General features: G+C 39.7%; 1 protein-coding gene across 3 annotated transcripts in view; it reads right to left on the bottom strand.

Annotated features, from left to right (window-relative positions):
• Nucleotides 1-105: 105 nt before the first annotated feature.
• The window catches only part of KAT6A (lysine acetyltransferase 6A), a 48,766-nt gene continuing 30,357 nt past the window's right edge, over nucleotides 106-18,514 (bottom strand). For all 3 annotated transcript variants that reach the window (XM_074852386.1, XM_074852388.1, XM_074852389.1), the window contains 8 exons: nucleotides 17,594-17,735; nucleotides 17,006-17,167; nucleotides 15,978-16,071; nucleotides 14,644-14,875; nucleotides 13,301-13,511; nucleotides 11,691-12,383; nucleotides 10,548-10,863; nucleotides 106-5,216 (listed from right to left, as the gene is read on the bottom strand). In XM_074852386.1, coding sequence (XP_074708487.1) covers nucleotides 2,629-5,216; nucleotides 10,548-10,863; nucleotides 11,691-12,383; nucleotides 13,301-13,511; nucleotides 14,644-14,875; nucleotides 15,978-16,071; nucleotides 17,006-17,167; nucleotides 17,594-17,735 — 4,438 coding nt within the window. In that variant the 3' untranslated portion in view covers nucleotides 106-2,628. The remainder of the gene's footprint in view (nucleotides 5,217-10,547; nucleotides 10,864-11,690; nucleotides 12,384-13,300; nucleotides 13,512-14,643; nucleotides 14,876-15,977; nucleotides 16,072-17,005; nucleotides 17,168-17,593; nucleotides 17,736-18,514) is intronic.

Genomic DNA, 18,514 nt, shown 5'->3' with positions numbered 1-18,514 from the left:
CCCCCATCAAAAGGCCAAGCGGGAATTGCATTCTCAGGACCAAGGATCAGTGACAAGAGTTCACTGCTCAAATGGAAGAAAAAAAATCCACATGCACAACTAACATCCAAAATGGCTCAACATAATTTATTTTTTATGTTAAAATGTACAGAGTTCTTTTGAAAGTACTTGCTAGAAAGGGGAAAAAAAAGTGATATTACATACAAGGAGAGGAAGGGAGACCATCCAGCCAGGAGCGTATGACATGGAGAATTACAAAGGCATCTAGGCACCCCTTCCCCTTAGCTTACAAGTCACCATGAACAAAGTACAAAGAGGTTACAAAACAGGAAAAGCAAATATAAACAGACAGGAATAGACTCAGCTTCATTTGTACATGCGGCTTTTAGAGGCATCTGGAGCTCCTATTCACACACTCTAGAGATCTCTTTAAAGAGAATTTTTATCTTTCTTAAAATAGTTTTTAATATTCTACAACAAAGATAAAAAATTTTAAAGATGGAATGAAATGAAAAAGCTCTTATTTTTAAAAGGCATCAAAGTCACTAACAGTGAGATTTTTTTTTTAATTTCTTTTAGAAGATTACCCAAGTTATCTTGCTAAAAATACATTTTTTTTTTTTAAACAGAAGTGAAAAAATGGTCGGTACCAATATTACTGCGTTGGATAATTTCTTTTTATATATAGAAAAGAACATTTTTTTTCTACAATAGTTCTACAGTCACAAAGGCTTGTGGAAAAGGGAGCTGCCCAATTGATAAAAAAACCATACAAAACCAAACCAAACGTAACAGCAAACAAACTAAATTCACGGCCCTCATTTCAACAGCTTCTCCTCCTGTCTCGGACCCCTACCCACCCCCCTACCCACCCCACCCCTAGCAATCAGGAAGCAGTGACACAGCTGAAGATCTAGGAAGGAGAGGGCAGCACAGTGCGCTTTCTACATGGGTTATTTGGAACTGGAATAGTATATACAGAGAAATGGGGTCCTACACAGCCTTGTACATGCTCAAAACTAAACAAATAAAAAGTGGAAGTCCTTTGAATTCTGCCTTTCATGGTTAGCAGTTACTGGAGGAAAGTCTATTTTAGTGCATCTGAAGAAACCCCAACTTTCTTTTAGACTCTTTTGGTTTAAAAACAAATTAGTCTTATTAATGTGTCTGTATTTCTACTTCATATACAATAAAAAAAGAACTTTACATTAAAGGGTGTCCCTTTTTGTATTGGGTGACATGCCTGCAGTGTAGCCAAAAAGAATGTAAATTGGATTATGCAGTAATAAACAGCAAAATCCTGCCGCCTGCATCCTACTACAGTGTTTGGACTGTTTCACTCCTGTAAAACAGGCCGATTCCCTTCTTTTCCCACACTAGATCAAAAGTGTGGCTATTCCTATAAGATGGGTCTCAAACATAGTGGGAGAATCAGGGAAAACATCACTGACTCTCCCAGAGAGCGGCACATTCAGCAACTTCCTACCCCATAACAGGAATGGTAAGAGAGTGACAAGGACACCACAGGGTTCTCGTCAAGTCACTTAAAATGTACACTCTATCTTCCAAGATTACCTAAGTAACAAGATTAAGAGGCAGACCACTGGAAACAGCTGCTTTTGAGCTCAGCCTGACTCAAAGGCTCAGAACCAAGACCCTCAGCATTTCGAAGTACATACTAAAGCAGAGTGTGGGATGTCAAGAGTTGTGGCTGACTTGCAATTCACCAGAAGAGCCTGCAACCATTTTCTTGTCCTAACAGACCATTAACCACCCTATCCTCCTCAGGACTGCACAAGGGATGCAAACAGTTCTCTCTTGAGATGCTTCCAGTAGTTCAGAGTGACAGAACATGTGTGCATGCATGCACACGTGGTGCACATGCATGTCTGGGTGGTGAATGGGATCATTTTAAAGTTACATTATATTTTCAGCATGAAACATACAATTTCAATTAACTCATCTACAAAAACACCAATGTGAATACTTTATTGTTTACACGTAACTCCAAATTTTACTGAGGGCGAGGGAGTCAGGGAAAATTAAAGATTAAAAATTTTTCCTGACTTGCAGAAATAAAGAGCTTCATTTGTCCTCTGTGTCCCCTTCCAAGTTTCCCAATAAGTGCCTCCTGCTAGAAGTAGGAAATGCTAGGTGGGGTTTAGAGGGAAGGGTTGTTATTCTTTGAGATGTCAAACATTTTACATTACTGCAGCACTAGAAACTGCATACAGAGGGGCACAGGGAAGGGAGAAGGACATACATTTGAAAAAAAAAATTTAGAAAGATGATTTCACTGTTACACATATTCTGTCCACATTGTCAGCAAAGTAAGGCTCTTTTTAAATTATGAAAAGATTTTGTGCATGTTTTCCCCTCTAAAAAACATCTGTAAATGATTTTAGCTGTAAAATGTTTCAGGATTGTGAAGAAAACAAAAATGCAAGACAAAAAAAAATCCAAAAAATAAAGACCAGGCTTCCTAAAAAATAAAATAAACCAAAGAAAATCCCTCTAAATCTACAGCAATATTTTAACTGGAAAAAGGTCCATTTTCTCTGGTTCGTCAGTATAAAAGGTTCCTTTATTTATATATATTTCAGTTTTTAGGATGCAAGTTCATCTTGCTCATCTTCTCATGTATGGTCCATTGAGAGACTGCTTGGGCACCCCAGCAGCATTCATATAGCTGTGATGGGAGGGGCCAGTGTACATCATGTTTCCATGAGGATTTGGCTGCATAGGCTGCTGGGTATAGGCCTGGCTCCCCATCATTCCCATCTGCATCTGCATAGGATACTGTGCTGTCTGGTTCATGTAGGCAGGGTTACTATGGTAACTGCTGTTCATCATCGGCTGTGTCATTCTGTAGCTGTTCATGGCATTCAGGGTGTTCATATTCATGGAGTTAACATTGTAAGGGGTGGTTGGCATTAGGTTGACTCCCATGTTCATACCCCGCTGAACAGCTAACGTGCGAGGACCAGCCTGCATGGCAACTGCGGGTGGGCTGCGGCCATAGAGCTGCTGCTGGTGTGCAGTTGCAGAGGGCAGTGGTGCGGATTTAGAGCGAATGGAAATGTGCCCCTTGACTGGCATTTGCCCCTGCAACCTCTGCGTGTGTGGGATACCAATATTGGTAGCTGACATGTTACACTGAAGCAGAGGCGACGCGAGGTTCATGGTGGTGGACGCCAGGTTTGGTGGGGGTGTCATAGTGGCTTGTGCTTGTGGCGTGCCTGCTAACGGATGAGAGGGAGCTAGCTGAGCCAGTCCTGTGTTGGACAGAGAAACGCTGGTTGCATAGGAAGTCACAGCAGGAGAATGGCTATAAGGCATGGCATGAGGGTCCATTATGGTGTTTGTCAGCTGCTGCAACTTGGCTAAACTGAACGTGGCTGATGGTTGTGAATAGCTCCCAGCACCAAAATCCCCTGGAATCCTCTCATAGATACTTATGTTACCAGTGCTTCCTGATTCAGGTATTTCCATGATCATAGGTGCTGGGGTGAAGCTGTTGTTCATGCTACACTGAGACAGTGGAGGTTGCTGCTGGGGTGGAGGTGGGGGCTGTGGCTGCTGTGACTGAGGCTGTTGCTGTTGTGGCTGCGTTGTTGGTTGCTGGTTACTTGGAGGCCTTTCTACTACACAGCTCTGAGGTGACTTGATATTGCAGTTTGCTGCAGGCTGGACAGTGTTTTGCTGCATCATGCTGCAACTGCTGCCAATGTTTGCCATTTGCTGAGTGACAACACAACTGTTCTGAGTGAGGCTGCTAGAAGAGGACAGTCCTCCGTATGAACAGCTGCTCTGGGAAGAGTTATTTCCACAAATGCTGCCTCCCATAGTGGAGTCGTAGCTGCTGGGGTTTTCATAATTCTCTGTAGTGCTCTCAATGCTGCCAAGGTCACTGAAGCCACTATCCACCACCTGCTGAGAGTGGTCCGATACTGAAGGCACATCCATCATGGGGCTGGTCTCCATGTTCTGCATAGAGGGTGCGGACAGAGATCCTTGTTCAGGACTTATCTGGGTGTAACTGCTCTCCAAAGCAGGCACAGTTGGGCTGCTGACAGAACGTACAGACTGGCTGGGGTGGGACTGAACAGAGGATATTGGACTGTTGTGTTCTGAGGCCTGGCAATCTTCAACCATTGATATCTGAGGATCCTCCTCAGTCTGGGTGTAACTTTGCAAAGTCTGACAAGCTGCAAGAGTTTCTTCACAGTCCTGGTAAGCCACATCATGCTCATTGCTTTCCTCCTGTGTCAAGGACTGGACTGCTTGAACAGTTTCAAGATCTAGTTCACTATGAGGAATCTCTTCCTCTTCCTTTAATTCAATTAATCCTTCTTTATTACTTTGCTCTTCTTCATGATCATCTTCAGACCCAGGGACGTGCTCTGAGCCCACCGATGTCTCATTGGAAGCTTGCTCTTCCTCAGAATCTGCCTCTGCTTCATCTTTTTCTTTTGCATCTTCTCTACTGCTCGGTATGCTTGTTTCTAAAAAACATTCTTGCACCTGAGGCTCCTCCTTCACCCCTTCTTTAACAGGCTGTTCCTCCAACTCTTTTTTCTTCACAGACTCCAGATGACCATCATCTTCGTCATCAGCATCGTGATCTTCATTTTGATTTGTCACTACTGCAACTTCCTCTTCTTCCTCATGGTCATGCTCAGGTTCATCTAGTTCTTGCTGTTCTTCTTCTGATTGCCTTTGCTCTTCTAAAAGCCGTGGCTTCTCCTCTACCTCCTCTTCTATCTCAGGCTCTTTTACTTCTGGCACTGGACTGCTGTTGCTGTCCACAGGAGAAACTGCTCTTACTTCACTGCTGGCTGTATCTTCCTCTTCTCCCTCTCCTACCTCATCTGCTTCCATATTCACATCTTCCTCTCTCCTTTCCTCAATGAGAGACAGCTCTTCTTTCTGCTCAACAATTTCTTCTTTATCTGAAATTTTTGGCTTACGCCCTGGTTTTGAATTAGCCACCACTGCATCAACTCCTTCATCCTGAACTGATGGTGGCACCTTTTCCCGGTTCAGTTTAAAACCTGGTTTTCGACCAGGTCTCTTCTTCCAGTGGACTGGTTTTCGGCTTTTCCCTTTTGGCCATCCCTTCTTCTTTTTCATGGGTGTAGAAGTATCTGGCTCAAGTGAAGAATCCTTTGCTTCACATTTTCTCAGCATAGATAATGGTTTCAAAGTAGGGTTACCTGAAAATACAAATTGAAAGATACTGTTCAAACATTTTTGTTTGACCTCAGCATTCACGGAAGCTTTCCCAAGCATTCCCATCATGTTTATCAGCTTTATGTAGCAATACTAGCTTAGAGATTTATTGTGAAGGGTAACAAGAAGGATCAAGGTCTGTTCATTAGCAATCACATTGCACATTACATTTTCAAAGAACACCAATGCTTTCAAGATTTTGCATGGTCAAAGCTCTGAGCCTTTAATACATAAAATTCAATTTAAACACTAGGCTATAAAGTCCTGAAAAGACTCACCACCCTTTGCAAATTTTATTTATACAGTATGTTCACAAATTAAAATGTTCCAGTATAGGGGAACACATGAAGTTGCAATAAAAGCATGTTTCCATTTAGATCTGTATTTTGTGCATCTGCTGAAGAAAGGAAATATTTCCACTTTTTTCATGGCTTATGCTTTTAAATGCCAACATAAATACACACGATTGAATTTGGCTAGATTTTTTTTTTAAAGAAAGTCTGAGAAATCATTAAAAGGAAGCTGAATTTCTCTCTCATCTGACTTTTATTTGATGAAGCAAGTTTTGCATTTCAGTGACTTTCCAAACAGGTATAGGTTCAGAGCTTATACAGCCAGAAAGGAATGTGATCATTCACTGAGAACTTACTGAATACTGTAAGGCATTCCCTGAATTAATTTTGTTTTGAACTTGTCTATTAGCATAGTCAGTGACATTTTACACAACTGTTGGTAAACTACTGCAACAGTTAATCATTGACACTCGATATTCACACTTTACCATCTGAATTTCTGTCTTCAGACACTGAATTTACTTAATCTGCCTTTGTATTAATTTTCCTTTTGTCTGCTAGGCAGAAAATCTCTCTTACCAAATAACAGTTCTCACGTAAGCAATTTTTAAATTTATCAAGTCACCCCCTTCTTTAAATCTATCATTATGGAACATTCGTTCTAGTGTCTTAATCAGCCCACAACTGTTGTTTGAACTAATCCAGTTTATCAGCGCTTGCAAAACTTCATGAGACAGCAAGTGTGAATAACTGAGTAAAGATGGTTGTAGTAGTTTCACCAAAGCTAAATAAAGAGATGACAGAATGTGTCTACTCCTCTTGATATTCCCCTGTTCATGTATTTAAGGATTATCTGAATCTCTTTGGCTTTGAGTTCAAAAACCATGCTAATTACTGGACATGACCTTCAAATAACTCTCTCATAGACTTTGTTAGTGAATTGCCCTTTACTTCGTTTACCAAAGGCCCTCTTTTTCTGTCAGCTGCTACATTATTTTTTAATCTATCCACAAAATAGCAGTACGGACAGACGCAGGACCCAGATCAATCTCCCTTAGAATAGAATAGTTCTGTTGGAAGGGTCCTACAACAATCAACTAGTCCAACTGTCTTGCACCCCACTAACAACAAAGCTGCTTAATTACTCGTTTGCGGCTTCATTTATTTAATATGTATTAGCTTGATTCTGTAACATTTCAGCTTAAGCATTTGGTTTTGATTAAGTCAAATACCTCTCAAAATGCTGAGTAGATAACATCAATTACCCTTGTTAACCAAGCTGTAGGTCTTGTAAAAATATATCATTGTCTAACAAATACATTTTTCACATACCAGTGTTTATTAGTATTGAGCAAATAACGCTCCCTGGACTTTCTACTGAGTAATAAGCCAGCCATTCTACCATTTAAATTAGGATGAATATCACACTGATGGGCCTGTAACTGGGTTGGTCATTCCACTATATGGATATAAGATCAATTTCCCCCAATATTCAAACTACATTTATTCACATTTCTGCCCTTTATACCATCTTAAAAAAAAAATTTTATTGTTACCACGCTATGAATTTCCCAAGAAGAGCTGTTTTAAGTCTACAGTTATGCAATGAAGGTAAAACTAAATAATGTGCTCCTAGTAGTTCAAACACGCTTCTTAAAACCTAATCACAGGTCAGCTGAATTACTCTTGCCCTTTGCTCAGACAAGCATTGCTCTAAATATCTCCAGTAAGAAGCATTCTGAAAAAAAAAAATCTGAGTATTAAAAGATGAATTTAAAACAAATACTGAATTCAAAATTCAACAACTCTTTGAAGTGATCCATGAAACAAATATTTGGAACGTGAATAAAGGAAAGAAAGGGTCTACCACAGTCAGCATATCATTGCGCAGAAAGAAGGAAACACTACTTTCACAGTATTTGTTAAAGCATTAACGCTTAAGCCCTTCCAAAAAAAAAAAAAAAATCCACCTCTCTACAAATAAAAAAATTTTTAAAAATTGCTATTTCTGTTCCCCTTCTTTCACATTTCCTATCTACTACAGAGGATTAGGTTTACTACCTCTTAGGTAAAGACCCTTTGCTTTTATCTGTACTGTCATGGATTTAGTATTTTTAAGAATACATAAAAAAAGTAAGTTATCTTATGATGAGAAGCTCCCCTTGTAATAATGTAATATTAGAGGTGTCCAGTCTGGGCTCCCTCAGCAAAAGACAGACATGAAGCTATGGGAGAGAGCCCAGCAAAGGGCCACTAAGATGCCTAAGAGGAGACTGGAGCATCTCTCCGATGAGGAAAAGCTGAGAGAGCTGGGACTAAAGAAGAGAAGAATCAGGGGTGGATCTTACCAATGCGTACAAGTATCTTAAGGGTGGATGTAAAGAAGATGGAGCCAGGCTCTTTTCAGTGGTGCCCACTGCCAGGACCAGAAGCAACAGGCACAAACTGAAACACAGGAGGTTCCACCTGAGCATCAGGAAACACTTCTTTACTGTAACTGAGCACTGGAACAGGCTGCCCAGAGAGGGCGTGGAGTCTCCCTCCTTGGAGATATGCAAAAGCCATCTGGACATGGTCCTGAGCAACTGGCTCTTGGTGGCCTTGCTTAAGCAGTGGGGCTGGACAAGATGACCTCCAGAAGGCCTTTCCAACCTCAAGGGACTGTGATTCTACGATTTTTTACCATGTAGACTTGACACAGTCTTTGCAAAAGAATATGGATTTGATGACCACTCAAGATTTCACATGCATAGTTTTTTAGGATACTGAGAAACATATGTATGTGCTCATTCAGTTGCACTTAAACGTTACTGTGCACGCAAGCTCGAACTGAGGATCCTTACAGTATTCACATTCACAGTAAAACTTAGAGGTAGAAATAGGAAAAGCAAATTAATACAGCCCAGCCTATTACAGAGCTCCATCTTCCTCCACACCACACTAATCAAGTTGCACAGAACTGGTAGAATACAGAGAGACAAACTTTATTTGTTTTCCACACCACAGAACACTCTGTCTTCCAGAACACCTAACCCTTATTAAATACTGGCCTCAAATCACCACACCACACTATCTATTTTCACTAGAGCCCTGACAGCAATCAGAACCAATTCAAATTCTCATCAGACACGAAATTTAAAGAGACTGCAATGTTACATTTCAGAGAAATCATAAAACACTTTCAGTACATTGCCTCAGCTAGAGATTAAGTTCTCAGGGAAAAATCTAACCCAAACCATCGTTAGTCAGAAAGTTTAAAAAAAAAAAAATTACAAGCAGGTTTCTGTAGTGATGGGAAAACTTTCAAAAAATCTAAGCTTCCTATAAACATTCCTAACTCATAGTTATGATTACAATAGTCTATATATGAACCAAGTATTAATGACTACAATACTATATTACTGAATTGTCATAAGGCAGTGCTGCCCTGTTCCACCCAGCTTAATTTTTTATCAAAAAAGGCCAGCTGTTTATGATGACTAATTATCTCTGTGGGTTAACATGTTCAGGTAATTGGAAGTACATTGTATTTTTTTTAAGATTGTTACAGTTTTACTATGTATAGGCAAAGACACCTTCATTAAAGGTATAAGCAGCCAACAGATACCATTTGATGTCAGGAGCAGCAATACCCTAAAACAGTGTGCTACTACTTTATTACTTCAGAGGTTCTGACAAATTTGCAGGAGTTCAGAAAAAAAAGAAAGCAACACGAGTGACACAAGGGAACAGAAAGCACTAAATTACAAGTAGAGAGTAAGAAAGTAAAGTATTTATAGAGTGAGCAAGAAACTTATCATTGTAGTATGTAACGGGTGTGAGTTAAAACAGTAGCTTTCTAAATACCATTTTTGATCCCTGGGCACTCTATGGAGTATTTGTAGTGTACAAAAGACTGTTAAAAATAACTGATGTATTTTATAAAGCAATATGTGTGTGAATCTTTAAAGGGATCTGCATCTCCACCAGAAAACATGCAGGAGAGCGCAAATGAAGACGACTGAAACCACTTATCTAACAGATGTTCTCCCAACTCTGTAGTCCTACTAATGGTGCTGGAGTACCATAAAAATGTATTTCAGGAGTAATCTGATCACAAAAGAATTAAAAAACCAATGGTATAAGCTGACTGTGCATATATTCCCACTAAGCAAACTTAATGCCGCATCAACATGTATTGGCACTAAATTTACATAGTTATATGCTGCTATAAGCATTTAAGGGTAACTGATGCTAAATGGATAGTATACATGGCTGTAGTCATATTGATGCTTTCAGTATTTACATACTTTTACAGAAGAACTCTCCTCAGCTAACCACAGGCTAGTTGAAAGCCATAAATTACTGAGTTCATTCCAGCAACGATTTTTTATTGTGGGATAATGGCAACATAGTTCTCTTTCACACAGTTCTTTGTTTTCATTTGGCTGACTGCCTTACACTATGTTGACTAGAACGTATAACAGCCATAATGAAGATTACTAAGGGAGCATCTGAATGACAGATGTTTCTTTTGAATTATCAGCACACTCTAAGTAACCAGTTCAGTTCCAACCAAATAGTTTTATTTTATGAACTGAGAACTTTAAGGAGATATGAGAAGCTGAGAGGCAGGACATGCAATGCGATGAAGAACAGGATCTCAAAAGAGCCAACTTATTATTTCTCTTTGCTATGAAAAACTGAGGGCTCTCCAATTCCTTTCTGTTTTATTTCTGTAAGCGACTCTGCTGCACAGGTTCTTCCACAATCACAGATACTGATTCCACTAGGAAAGCTGAATCAAAAGGACACCCTGTGATCAGGACATTGCTAATAAGATAGTTAAAGGCATGCACCACATTTTTGTAAGACTTGGGATTGTTTGAGGCTGGTTTGACTGGTAACTTATGCCTAATCTTACATTTTGGCTAGAAGTTACAAGACAAGGTAATCGGCTTGTTCCGTCATGAGCTAATATCATCTGACACTCACTGAAACAGTATCTATATCAAACTTTCAACAGCATACCACCAAACATACCATTAGTGTCATCAGACTCCTCCTCATCTTTGGACTTCCTCTTAGAAGAGGGTCTATGCCTGAGTGTGTCTGGTGGGGCTAAGTGCCGAAAGTATCCAGTGGGCAAAAGTTCATTCTCCTCCTCTTCATCCTCCTCATCCTCCTCTTCCTCCTCAATCTCAAATGTAGGCTCTAATCGGGGCATTGGTCGTTCAGAGTCTGAGTCCTCAAATGGTTCATCCAGCACTTCTGTGGTCTCCGAGATTGTTTCAGTGACAACACTGCTGTTGTGGTGCTTGCGCTTGCGGACTCGCCTCTTCCGATGAAGAATTGGTTTCTGAAAGAGGAAGGTGAGAGGAGAAGACATTTTATCACATGCAGTAGAAATAAACCACTGATAAATAGAAAACATGAACAGCAGAGTTCAACAGTCTAAGCAGGAGCAGACAGAATCTGGAATCCAGACTTCACCAGAAATAGTGACAGGCAGCTGCCTTCAGTTAGACAGATGTCAAATACACTGCAAGACCACCGACTTCCATGAAGATTGCTAGATTACATTTGTGTAATAGTATAAACCATTTAAACAGCTGAAGCTAACAGCCCATCCACAACAGCTGAAAGTTCAGAGACGCTACAACATAGATGTGAGTAGTTTAGAATAAGCTACAAAGATGGTATAGAAGAGAACTTTTTAGTGCAGCATCCCATGAAGAGAGGATTTTCTTGGTCACGTTGATAGAGTTCACATCTCCATGGTAATTGATTCCAAAAACTTTATGCTGTGATTTTAGTTGTTTAGACAGCATTTGTGTTTTGCAAGCTTCTTTTAAAAGTAGGACCACATCTGTTTCTATTTTGCATGACTGAGTAAAACTTTAATAACCAAGGTGGAAAAAATCAAAAGCACAATGCAGAAGTTAGAATTAAAAAAAAACCCAACAAAACAAAACCCAAACAAACTACCTCTGATTGAACAAAAGCCACCACTACAAAAAGGGAGCAGGAAGTACCCTCCAAGACTGAGTTCTGGAACACCAAACAGACAGTATCTGTATGCTTAATACATACCTCATGAATTGCACAATCCTTCAGAAAACACCAACATACTGACAAAATAGACTGCATGATATAGTCAGAGACAACAAGAAATAAGGCACACACCTTTCGTTTTAACGTTGGCTTGGTGAGAACAGGTGGAGAGCTTGATCGAGGACTCACAGGCTCATCGTCTTCCTCTTCACTGCTCTCACTAAAACACCTCAGAAGTGCCCTATCACTATCACTATAGCGGCGGGGTAATCTGTCACAGTCCTCTGGGAATCTACACTTCAGTGGCTCCGTGTTCTTTTTCAACTGCCCTCTCCACCTTTCCATACCTTCACTGTACCGTCGACGGGGAATTGCAGATTTTTCACCTTTGCCATACTGTCCCTGGGAAACTGCAGATTTTTCCTCATCTTCAGCATACCGGCCTCTTGGGGCTGGAGACTTCTCCTCACATTCACCACATCTTCCTTGCAAGGCTGCTGACTTCTCCTCACAGTCACTGCACCGGCCTCGTGAGGCTGCTGATTTCTCCTCACATTCACTGCATCGCCCACTGGGAACTGCTGTATTGTCCTCAAGGGGCAATACTGGCTCTTTCTCACAAAAGGGCTCCCGAAGCTTTTTGCCCTTGCGGTTCCATCGACCTCTTCGTGATGGCTGACTGTTTGCAGGAAGACTATCCAGGGGAAAAATGTGCTTGTTTGGCCGTGCAGAATTGGCTGGAGCAACAATGTCTGGTTTTTTTTCACTCTCTGTAGGTGAGTAAGGCTCTTGCTCTTTCTTCTCCCATGACACAGATTTTACCATCTGATTTAAATAAAAACAAATAGATTTCACACTTCTTATTTAAGCATGCATGTCTAGCCTGAATTAGAATCCACAAAAGCTTTTAAGCAAGAAGTCAGAAAAGTTTAACAAGAAGGACTTTTAAGAAACTGAGAATAACAAAAGAATTGACCTTTATGAGATTCTATTAGTGCTAACTGCTACTCCTTTCCTCCCAGGTGATAATGTTCCTCAATTAGCTTCCCGGACAAGTGACTTCAGTCAGAAGCAGCCATGCAGTGGCTGCTGGAATGCAAACATCATCTTGCTACATTCAAACACAGTATTTGCGTAACTTTCAAGAAAAAAGTGAGACAAACTTGAAGCTATTTTTCCATTAAAACACACAATTAGTTTAACGTAAATACAGCAACAGCACATAATTCACCTCTTAGTATTCTAGTCATTGCTTATCACCTGATGTGAGAGTGCAACCCTTCAAGGACAGCAGCCTAGATTTCAGAAACCACTGCTCTGTGGGTAGTAATTCTGAAGCTATTAGTGGTTTTGCAAAAGTAGACAGCAAAAACCTTTAGTGAAAAACATTAGAAGTTTTTGCTGATTAATTTCCATTTGTTATTGTCACTTACAGAAATACTGGGTCCTTCAAATCTAAATCCATTTCAATGATTTGATGAGAGAAACCATTAAGGACAGAAAGAGCCTTTTTACTCTTTTCAGAGATAGTCTTTAACCTTTCTCTAGACTATGCCTCAATGTTTTCGCTATTTTTAATTTCTAACCTGAAACTATAAAGATACATAAACTAATCATGACTGCATTGCTTTTTACGATTATGCCAAATGCCCAAGCTTGGCATTTGAAATCTCATTAGCATTGCCTGCAAAAGCACTGAGTATAAACTATGCGCCACACAGAAGTAACAGATTCACTCTTACACTGGTCTCTGGATCCTTTTCTTTCTGCTGTTGTTGCTCTTCATTTTCCCCATCCTCTGTCTCTTCTTCTTCATCTTCAGAGACAACTGAGTTGGAAACTATAACAGGTGTCCAACGCAGACATTCTGCATCCACATCTATAGGTCGGACATTAGTTCTAAGCTTTGCCATATGTTCCTGGATAAGTTTCTCCCGACGAATGATCACAAATCTAAACAGTAATAATACTCTGATCAGCAACAGACTACATACTGTACATGTTGTCATGTGAAACAGATATAGGATATTACAGAAAAATCTGTGTACTCTCAGTCAGTGCTGCCATGAACAACTTCAGAGGGGACAGAAAGCTTATTAAAACTGTACAATTTGCAGTACTGTCAGACTACCAGAGAAAGCATCTTAAAACTGAGAAAATGTTGTTAAATTCTTTCCTCTTGTTAATGGTGAAGCCATTATCCTTCCATGGGCAACATTCAGCTGCAAAGTATCACTTTTATTACGTGTTAAATGGACAAGGGGCATACCATTTGGGGAACAGACAACAAAAGGTGAAAGACACTGAATGGTAATAAAAGGACTGCTTAAAAAAGTTACAGTCCCACTATCAGAGTGGATTTTATTCAGGGAGCTGGGAGTAATATCACTGATTAAAGTATACTGTGAAACAAGGACATAAACCTGTTCTCAAATAACTTCAAGTATTCCAAATAAGTTCCAAGTCTAACACAAAACACAATAGAACACAACCCCACTCCCAAAACTGCTGTGGTCTGAATCAAGACTAATTTCCAGTATTTCACCTGACTTGTACATTCAGCTGGGCAAGCAGACTACCTCTATTCTATATCCGCACACCTAATTTCTCCCAGTGATCTATCCCACTGTTCAAGCATCCCATGTTAATCCACACAGTTAATGGCATCTTTGAGACACAGAGAAAAGGGGGGAAACAACTGTCTGCTCAGTGACTGGAAAAAGGAACAGATTTCCCTCTAGAGAAGGGAAGTTGCTGTTCTTTGCTCTGTTTTGTATGTTAGACTGATTATGCTGAGGGACCCCAGAGAACATAGCCAAGAGACCAGTTTGCTTTCTCTAACAGCTGCAAATTACTCAGAAGTTCCACAGCTACAGAGCTACACAGCTGGAGATCTGATACAGCTTTGGTACTGAACAATTCTTGCATTGCACATGAGCATCATAAAACTCCACAGCCAGTATTTGGACACTTAAGCCTTAGATAAAATTAAGCTTATTAGATGTGGCTTGTCTCCAAACATCGCTGAATTTCATTCAAATACATCTGAAGCTATTTGGAAATACAGCAGGACTCCTATACTCACTGATCACTACGGAAGTCAAGCATTCGTAGGTGATGTAGAGTGGAAGTGATATCTTGAGGGCAGATTCCAGTCAGCTTACTCAATTTCTTGATGCTTAATTGCTTGTCACGTTGATGATAAAGGCACTCCAATATTACACTTTTCCAATAAGCCATGTATGAGAGGCGCCCCAGGTCCGACAGGGGCTTCTCTGGTGATCCTGCTTGACCCTCACGCTTTGAAAGCAAATAGCCTAAAGATATACAAGAAAAAATTTTCAAAAAAGATTAGCACGTATAGCTTCTGTTTCCACCCCAACTTCTACAAAGGCATTTTTCCAGAAAGCAGCTGAATGCTGCCTACAAGATAATAGATTATAATTTTGAAGGATACACTGAGTGGTCTGGAGATTTTTTGTTGTTGTTTAAACTCCTGTTATCCAATGACAGAATATGAGATTTTTAAACTACATTGCCATCAGACATTGGCTATGGGCAATGCCACAAGATGGCAGCAGTTGCCTGCCTAGAAACTACACTAAGCCTGAAGCACAGAGTCTGCTGAGCACCTTCCAATTGCAATAGCAATTTTGAGGATGACAGAGGGAAAACATATTTTAGCCATTTAAAACTAATACGGCAACCAATTTTTTTGAAAATTCTCTACTGTCAAACTTCAGGGTCATACTGGAGAGTACCAAGTTCTATCTGCAGAGACTTAAATAATTTAAGACTGTGATACACTGCACAAGTTCAATAAAGACTGAGAGGTTATATCTTCCCCAGTATGAAAAGGCCGCCCCCCCAGGAACCAGCTGACAAATGTGTCTTCTCACTGCTGCTCTAATATAGCCCACATTTGTTGATTTCTCAAGATAGATTCATGTATGAATCTGAGAATTGTTTGAGTATTCAGAGCCTAAGTATGTCTGGTTTTATTGCTCTCAAAGCTAAATTAAAATGTAACTATGACTACCTTTTGCTTAAGACACTCATTCACTTAAGCTGCTGAAGGTTTCAACAGACCACGCAAGTTTTAGGGTTGACATTCTGCAGAAAGAATTGCATGCACAAGGTAAGCTGCTAAAAACACTATACTGACACCTGCCCATAGTTTCCACCATAAGTTGTTTACACAGAAAACATGAGAATTAGGGGAAAAATGATCAATTTGTCTTCAGAATTGAAGCCTTCCAACAATAAGAGTAAATTGTGAAGTTCAGATGATTTTGTGAACTTTAGAATCCTTTGTCCCGAGATGTTTTTTAATTTGAAAAATACCCTCTTCCACAATTAAGCCTTTCTTTAAAATATGAAAAGACAAAGACTAAAAAAAGTGAAGAAAAAGTTCCTTACTGAAGTCAATTAGGAACCTGCCATAGCCCTTACGCTGGTATTGTGGAAGAATCATTATACAGGAAACATTGTACTTCTGTTGGCAGTGTTTTTCCTGTTGGAAAAAAGCAGCAAATTAAAAAAAAAAAGAGACCAGACCAGTGAGAAATAGAAGTTGTTCCGTACAAGTCCCTAATTACTTCTATAGCAAGAACTGAGATAGAAAGCCACAGTCAAAGTTACTCAGGAACAACAATGTATATGAGCCAAGGAAAGACTTTAAAAGACAGAGTAATATTAAAACTCTATTACCACCATTTCAGTTCAGAAAAACAAGAAGAATGAAACCTTGACATCACTACCACCTTCTGTTTAGATACAATTCAGTAAAGAACATGAGCTGCATAGCAGGTAAAGTTCAAAGCATAAATCTGAAGACTGCTTAATTCACTGAAAAAGACTGCAGTATTCCAGTGAATCTTTAAATGGCATAACCATAACATACTAAAATCCAATCTCAGATCTGCTGTTCTGCTTCAATTAAAGCTATTTAAAAATAAGTAAAACAATTACAGATAAAAAGCTTAAGAAAAGGCCTATCTGAAATCTTGGCCCTGTTCCCTCAGAAAAATGAAAGGTTTGAAATGAAGTGCAAAATTGCCAAACTTGTTCGGAAACCAATGTATTTACAGAAAGCAAGATAAGGTAGAACTACTGGGTAACAATGCTCATCTCACAAACTGTACTACCCATCACCACCAAGAGTAAGAAGTCATTTGAAAAGCTGGGGGTATTTTTAGCTACTAGCTGCAGTACAAGCTCCTTAGAGAATATAAGCTATTCGACATTATGAGGAAGCTTGGTTTTATTAGTTGGTGGTCTCCGAACATAACAAAGAAAATCTGGTTGCAACAGATGTCTCTGTATCTGTATTACATAACGTATTACAGAAAATGCAAGGGCCTAAATTACAACAATTGAAAGACTCTGAAGCAGCATTTCTCACCACAGCAAATGCAGTCCCAAGTCTGAAGTACTCAAATACTTGCCTTGGAAAAGTAGCCAACGAGGTGACAGCCCTTGACATCATTCTGCGTCAGCACGTAGAAAAGAAATGGCTCCACGTCGTAATAGAGAGTCTTATGGTCCAGGAAGAGTTTGGCCAACAAGCACAAATTCTGGCAGTAGATAGTGCTGACATTGCCATCAACCTTACAGAGATGAGGAAAAGTTTTATCACTCCATTTGCTGTCATGCAAGGACATGCTTCATCTGGGTATCCCTGTATGTTTGAAATGTCTAACGTGAGAGGAAGACCTCTGTGTCTCAGGTAGTGTCTCAAAGGACTTAAACTTCCACAGCATAAAGGCTGTGGCCAGGTCACTGTTACATTCATTAGCTTAAGAGAGAACTTAAAATTCCTTTTCCTAAAAAGAAAAGGCATTTTTACAAAGCAAGCCTTCTCATATGTTTTATGGATAAGGTCAGCTTCCACTGCTCGCTTGTAGTTCTTCACTCTTAGCAACTGAATGCTTCAAGAATGAAGATCTTTAGGGCTATGGAAAACTTATCACATGATTGAGTGCTAAAGACCCTGTTTTATAGATAAAAGTGAGTGGCTTCGTTTTCTAACTTACCTCAAAGACTGAAATATTATTTTTTCTGTAAATTTCATTGGCTGGAGGATGAAACCAGCCACATTTTTTCATATGCTGTTGGAGAATAGTTCTGCTTTTCATATACTTTAGACAAAATTCACAAAGGTACAACTTGGGTAGTCTGTAAGCAAAGATAAAGAAAGATCAAAGACTGAAGATACAGACTTTTGTATAAAATTCCTTACTCCTGCGGATAGAGAACTCGATGAAAACAAACCCAGTATATACTGACCTTGTGTATGTGCTAATCAGATCAAAGGCACCTTACCATACTTAAAGTCATGGCACTTACTTATTCTGTAATGAATGCATGTTAAAAACAAGAAGTACTTAACTTAATGTAAAAGTAATTATGCAGGGCATTATGTCAGAAGAAATACATGCATAGATTAAAATCCTAGAAAAAGTAGCAAAAGACCCCCAGTTTTGCACAAGTGATGCTTCTCCCTTCCCTCCTTGTAACAGACAGCTGTATATACCCCCAAGCAATGGGTCACAACACCATCTCTCTGTTTGCTTTAAAACCACTCTACATACTACATTGACATGAACAAATTGAATGCAAGTGTCCTGATACTGTGGTGATGTAACTCCATTTACACACTCTAGCTTGGGCAGGAATGCTATTTTCAGTCACCTCAAATGACTTTAGCAGAGCTAGAATAATTCCTCATGACAGACCACATGCTCTTATTAAATGGCAGAATAAAGAGTTTTATTTAATTTTTTCTCTCTAGATATGGCCCTTAGATGTTATTCCTCTTTCTGAATCAAGTTAAAGATCAGGGAGTTTGCAGTTAGACAGTTTGCAAAGTTCGTAAGGAAGAGAACATCAAAACAAATATACATGCATCACAGCAGAACAATCTTTCAGATGCCAAACCACATAACATTCAACAT

Source organism: Strix uralensis, chromosome 28, assembly GCF_047716275.1.
Source record: "Strix uralensis isolate ZFMK-TIS-50842 chromosome 28, bStrUra1, whole genome shotgun sequence".
Taxonomy (NCBI): Eukaryota; Metazoa; Chordata; class Aves; order Strigiformes; family Strigidae; genus Strix; species Strix uralensis.
This window is presented reverse-complemented; position numbering and strand designations above follow the sequence as displayed.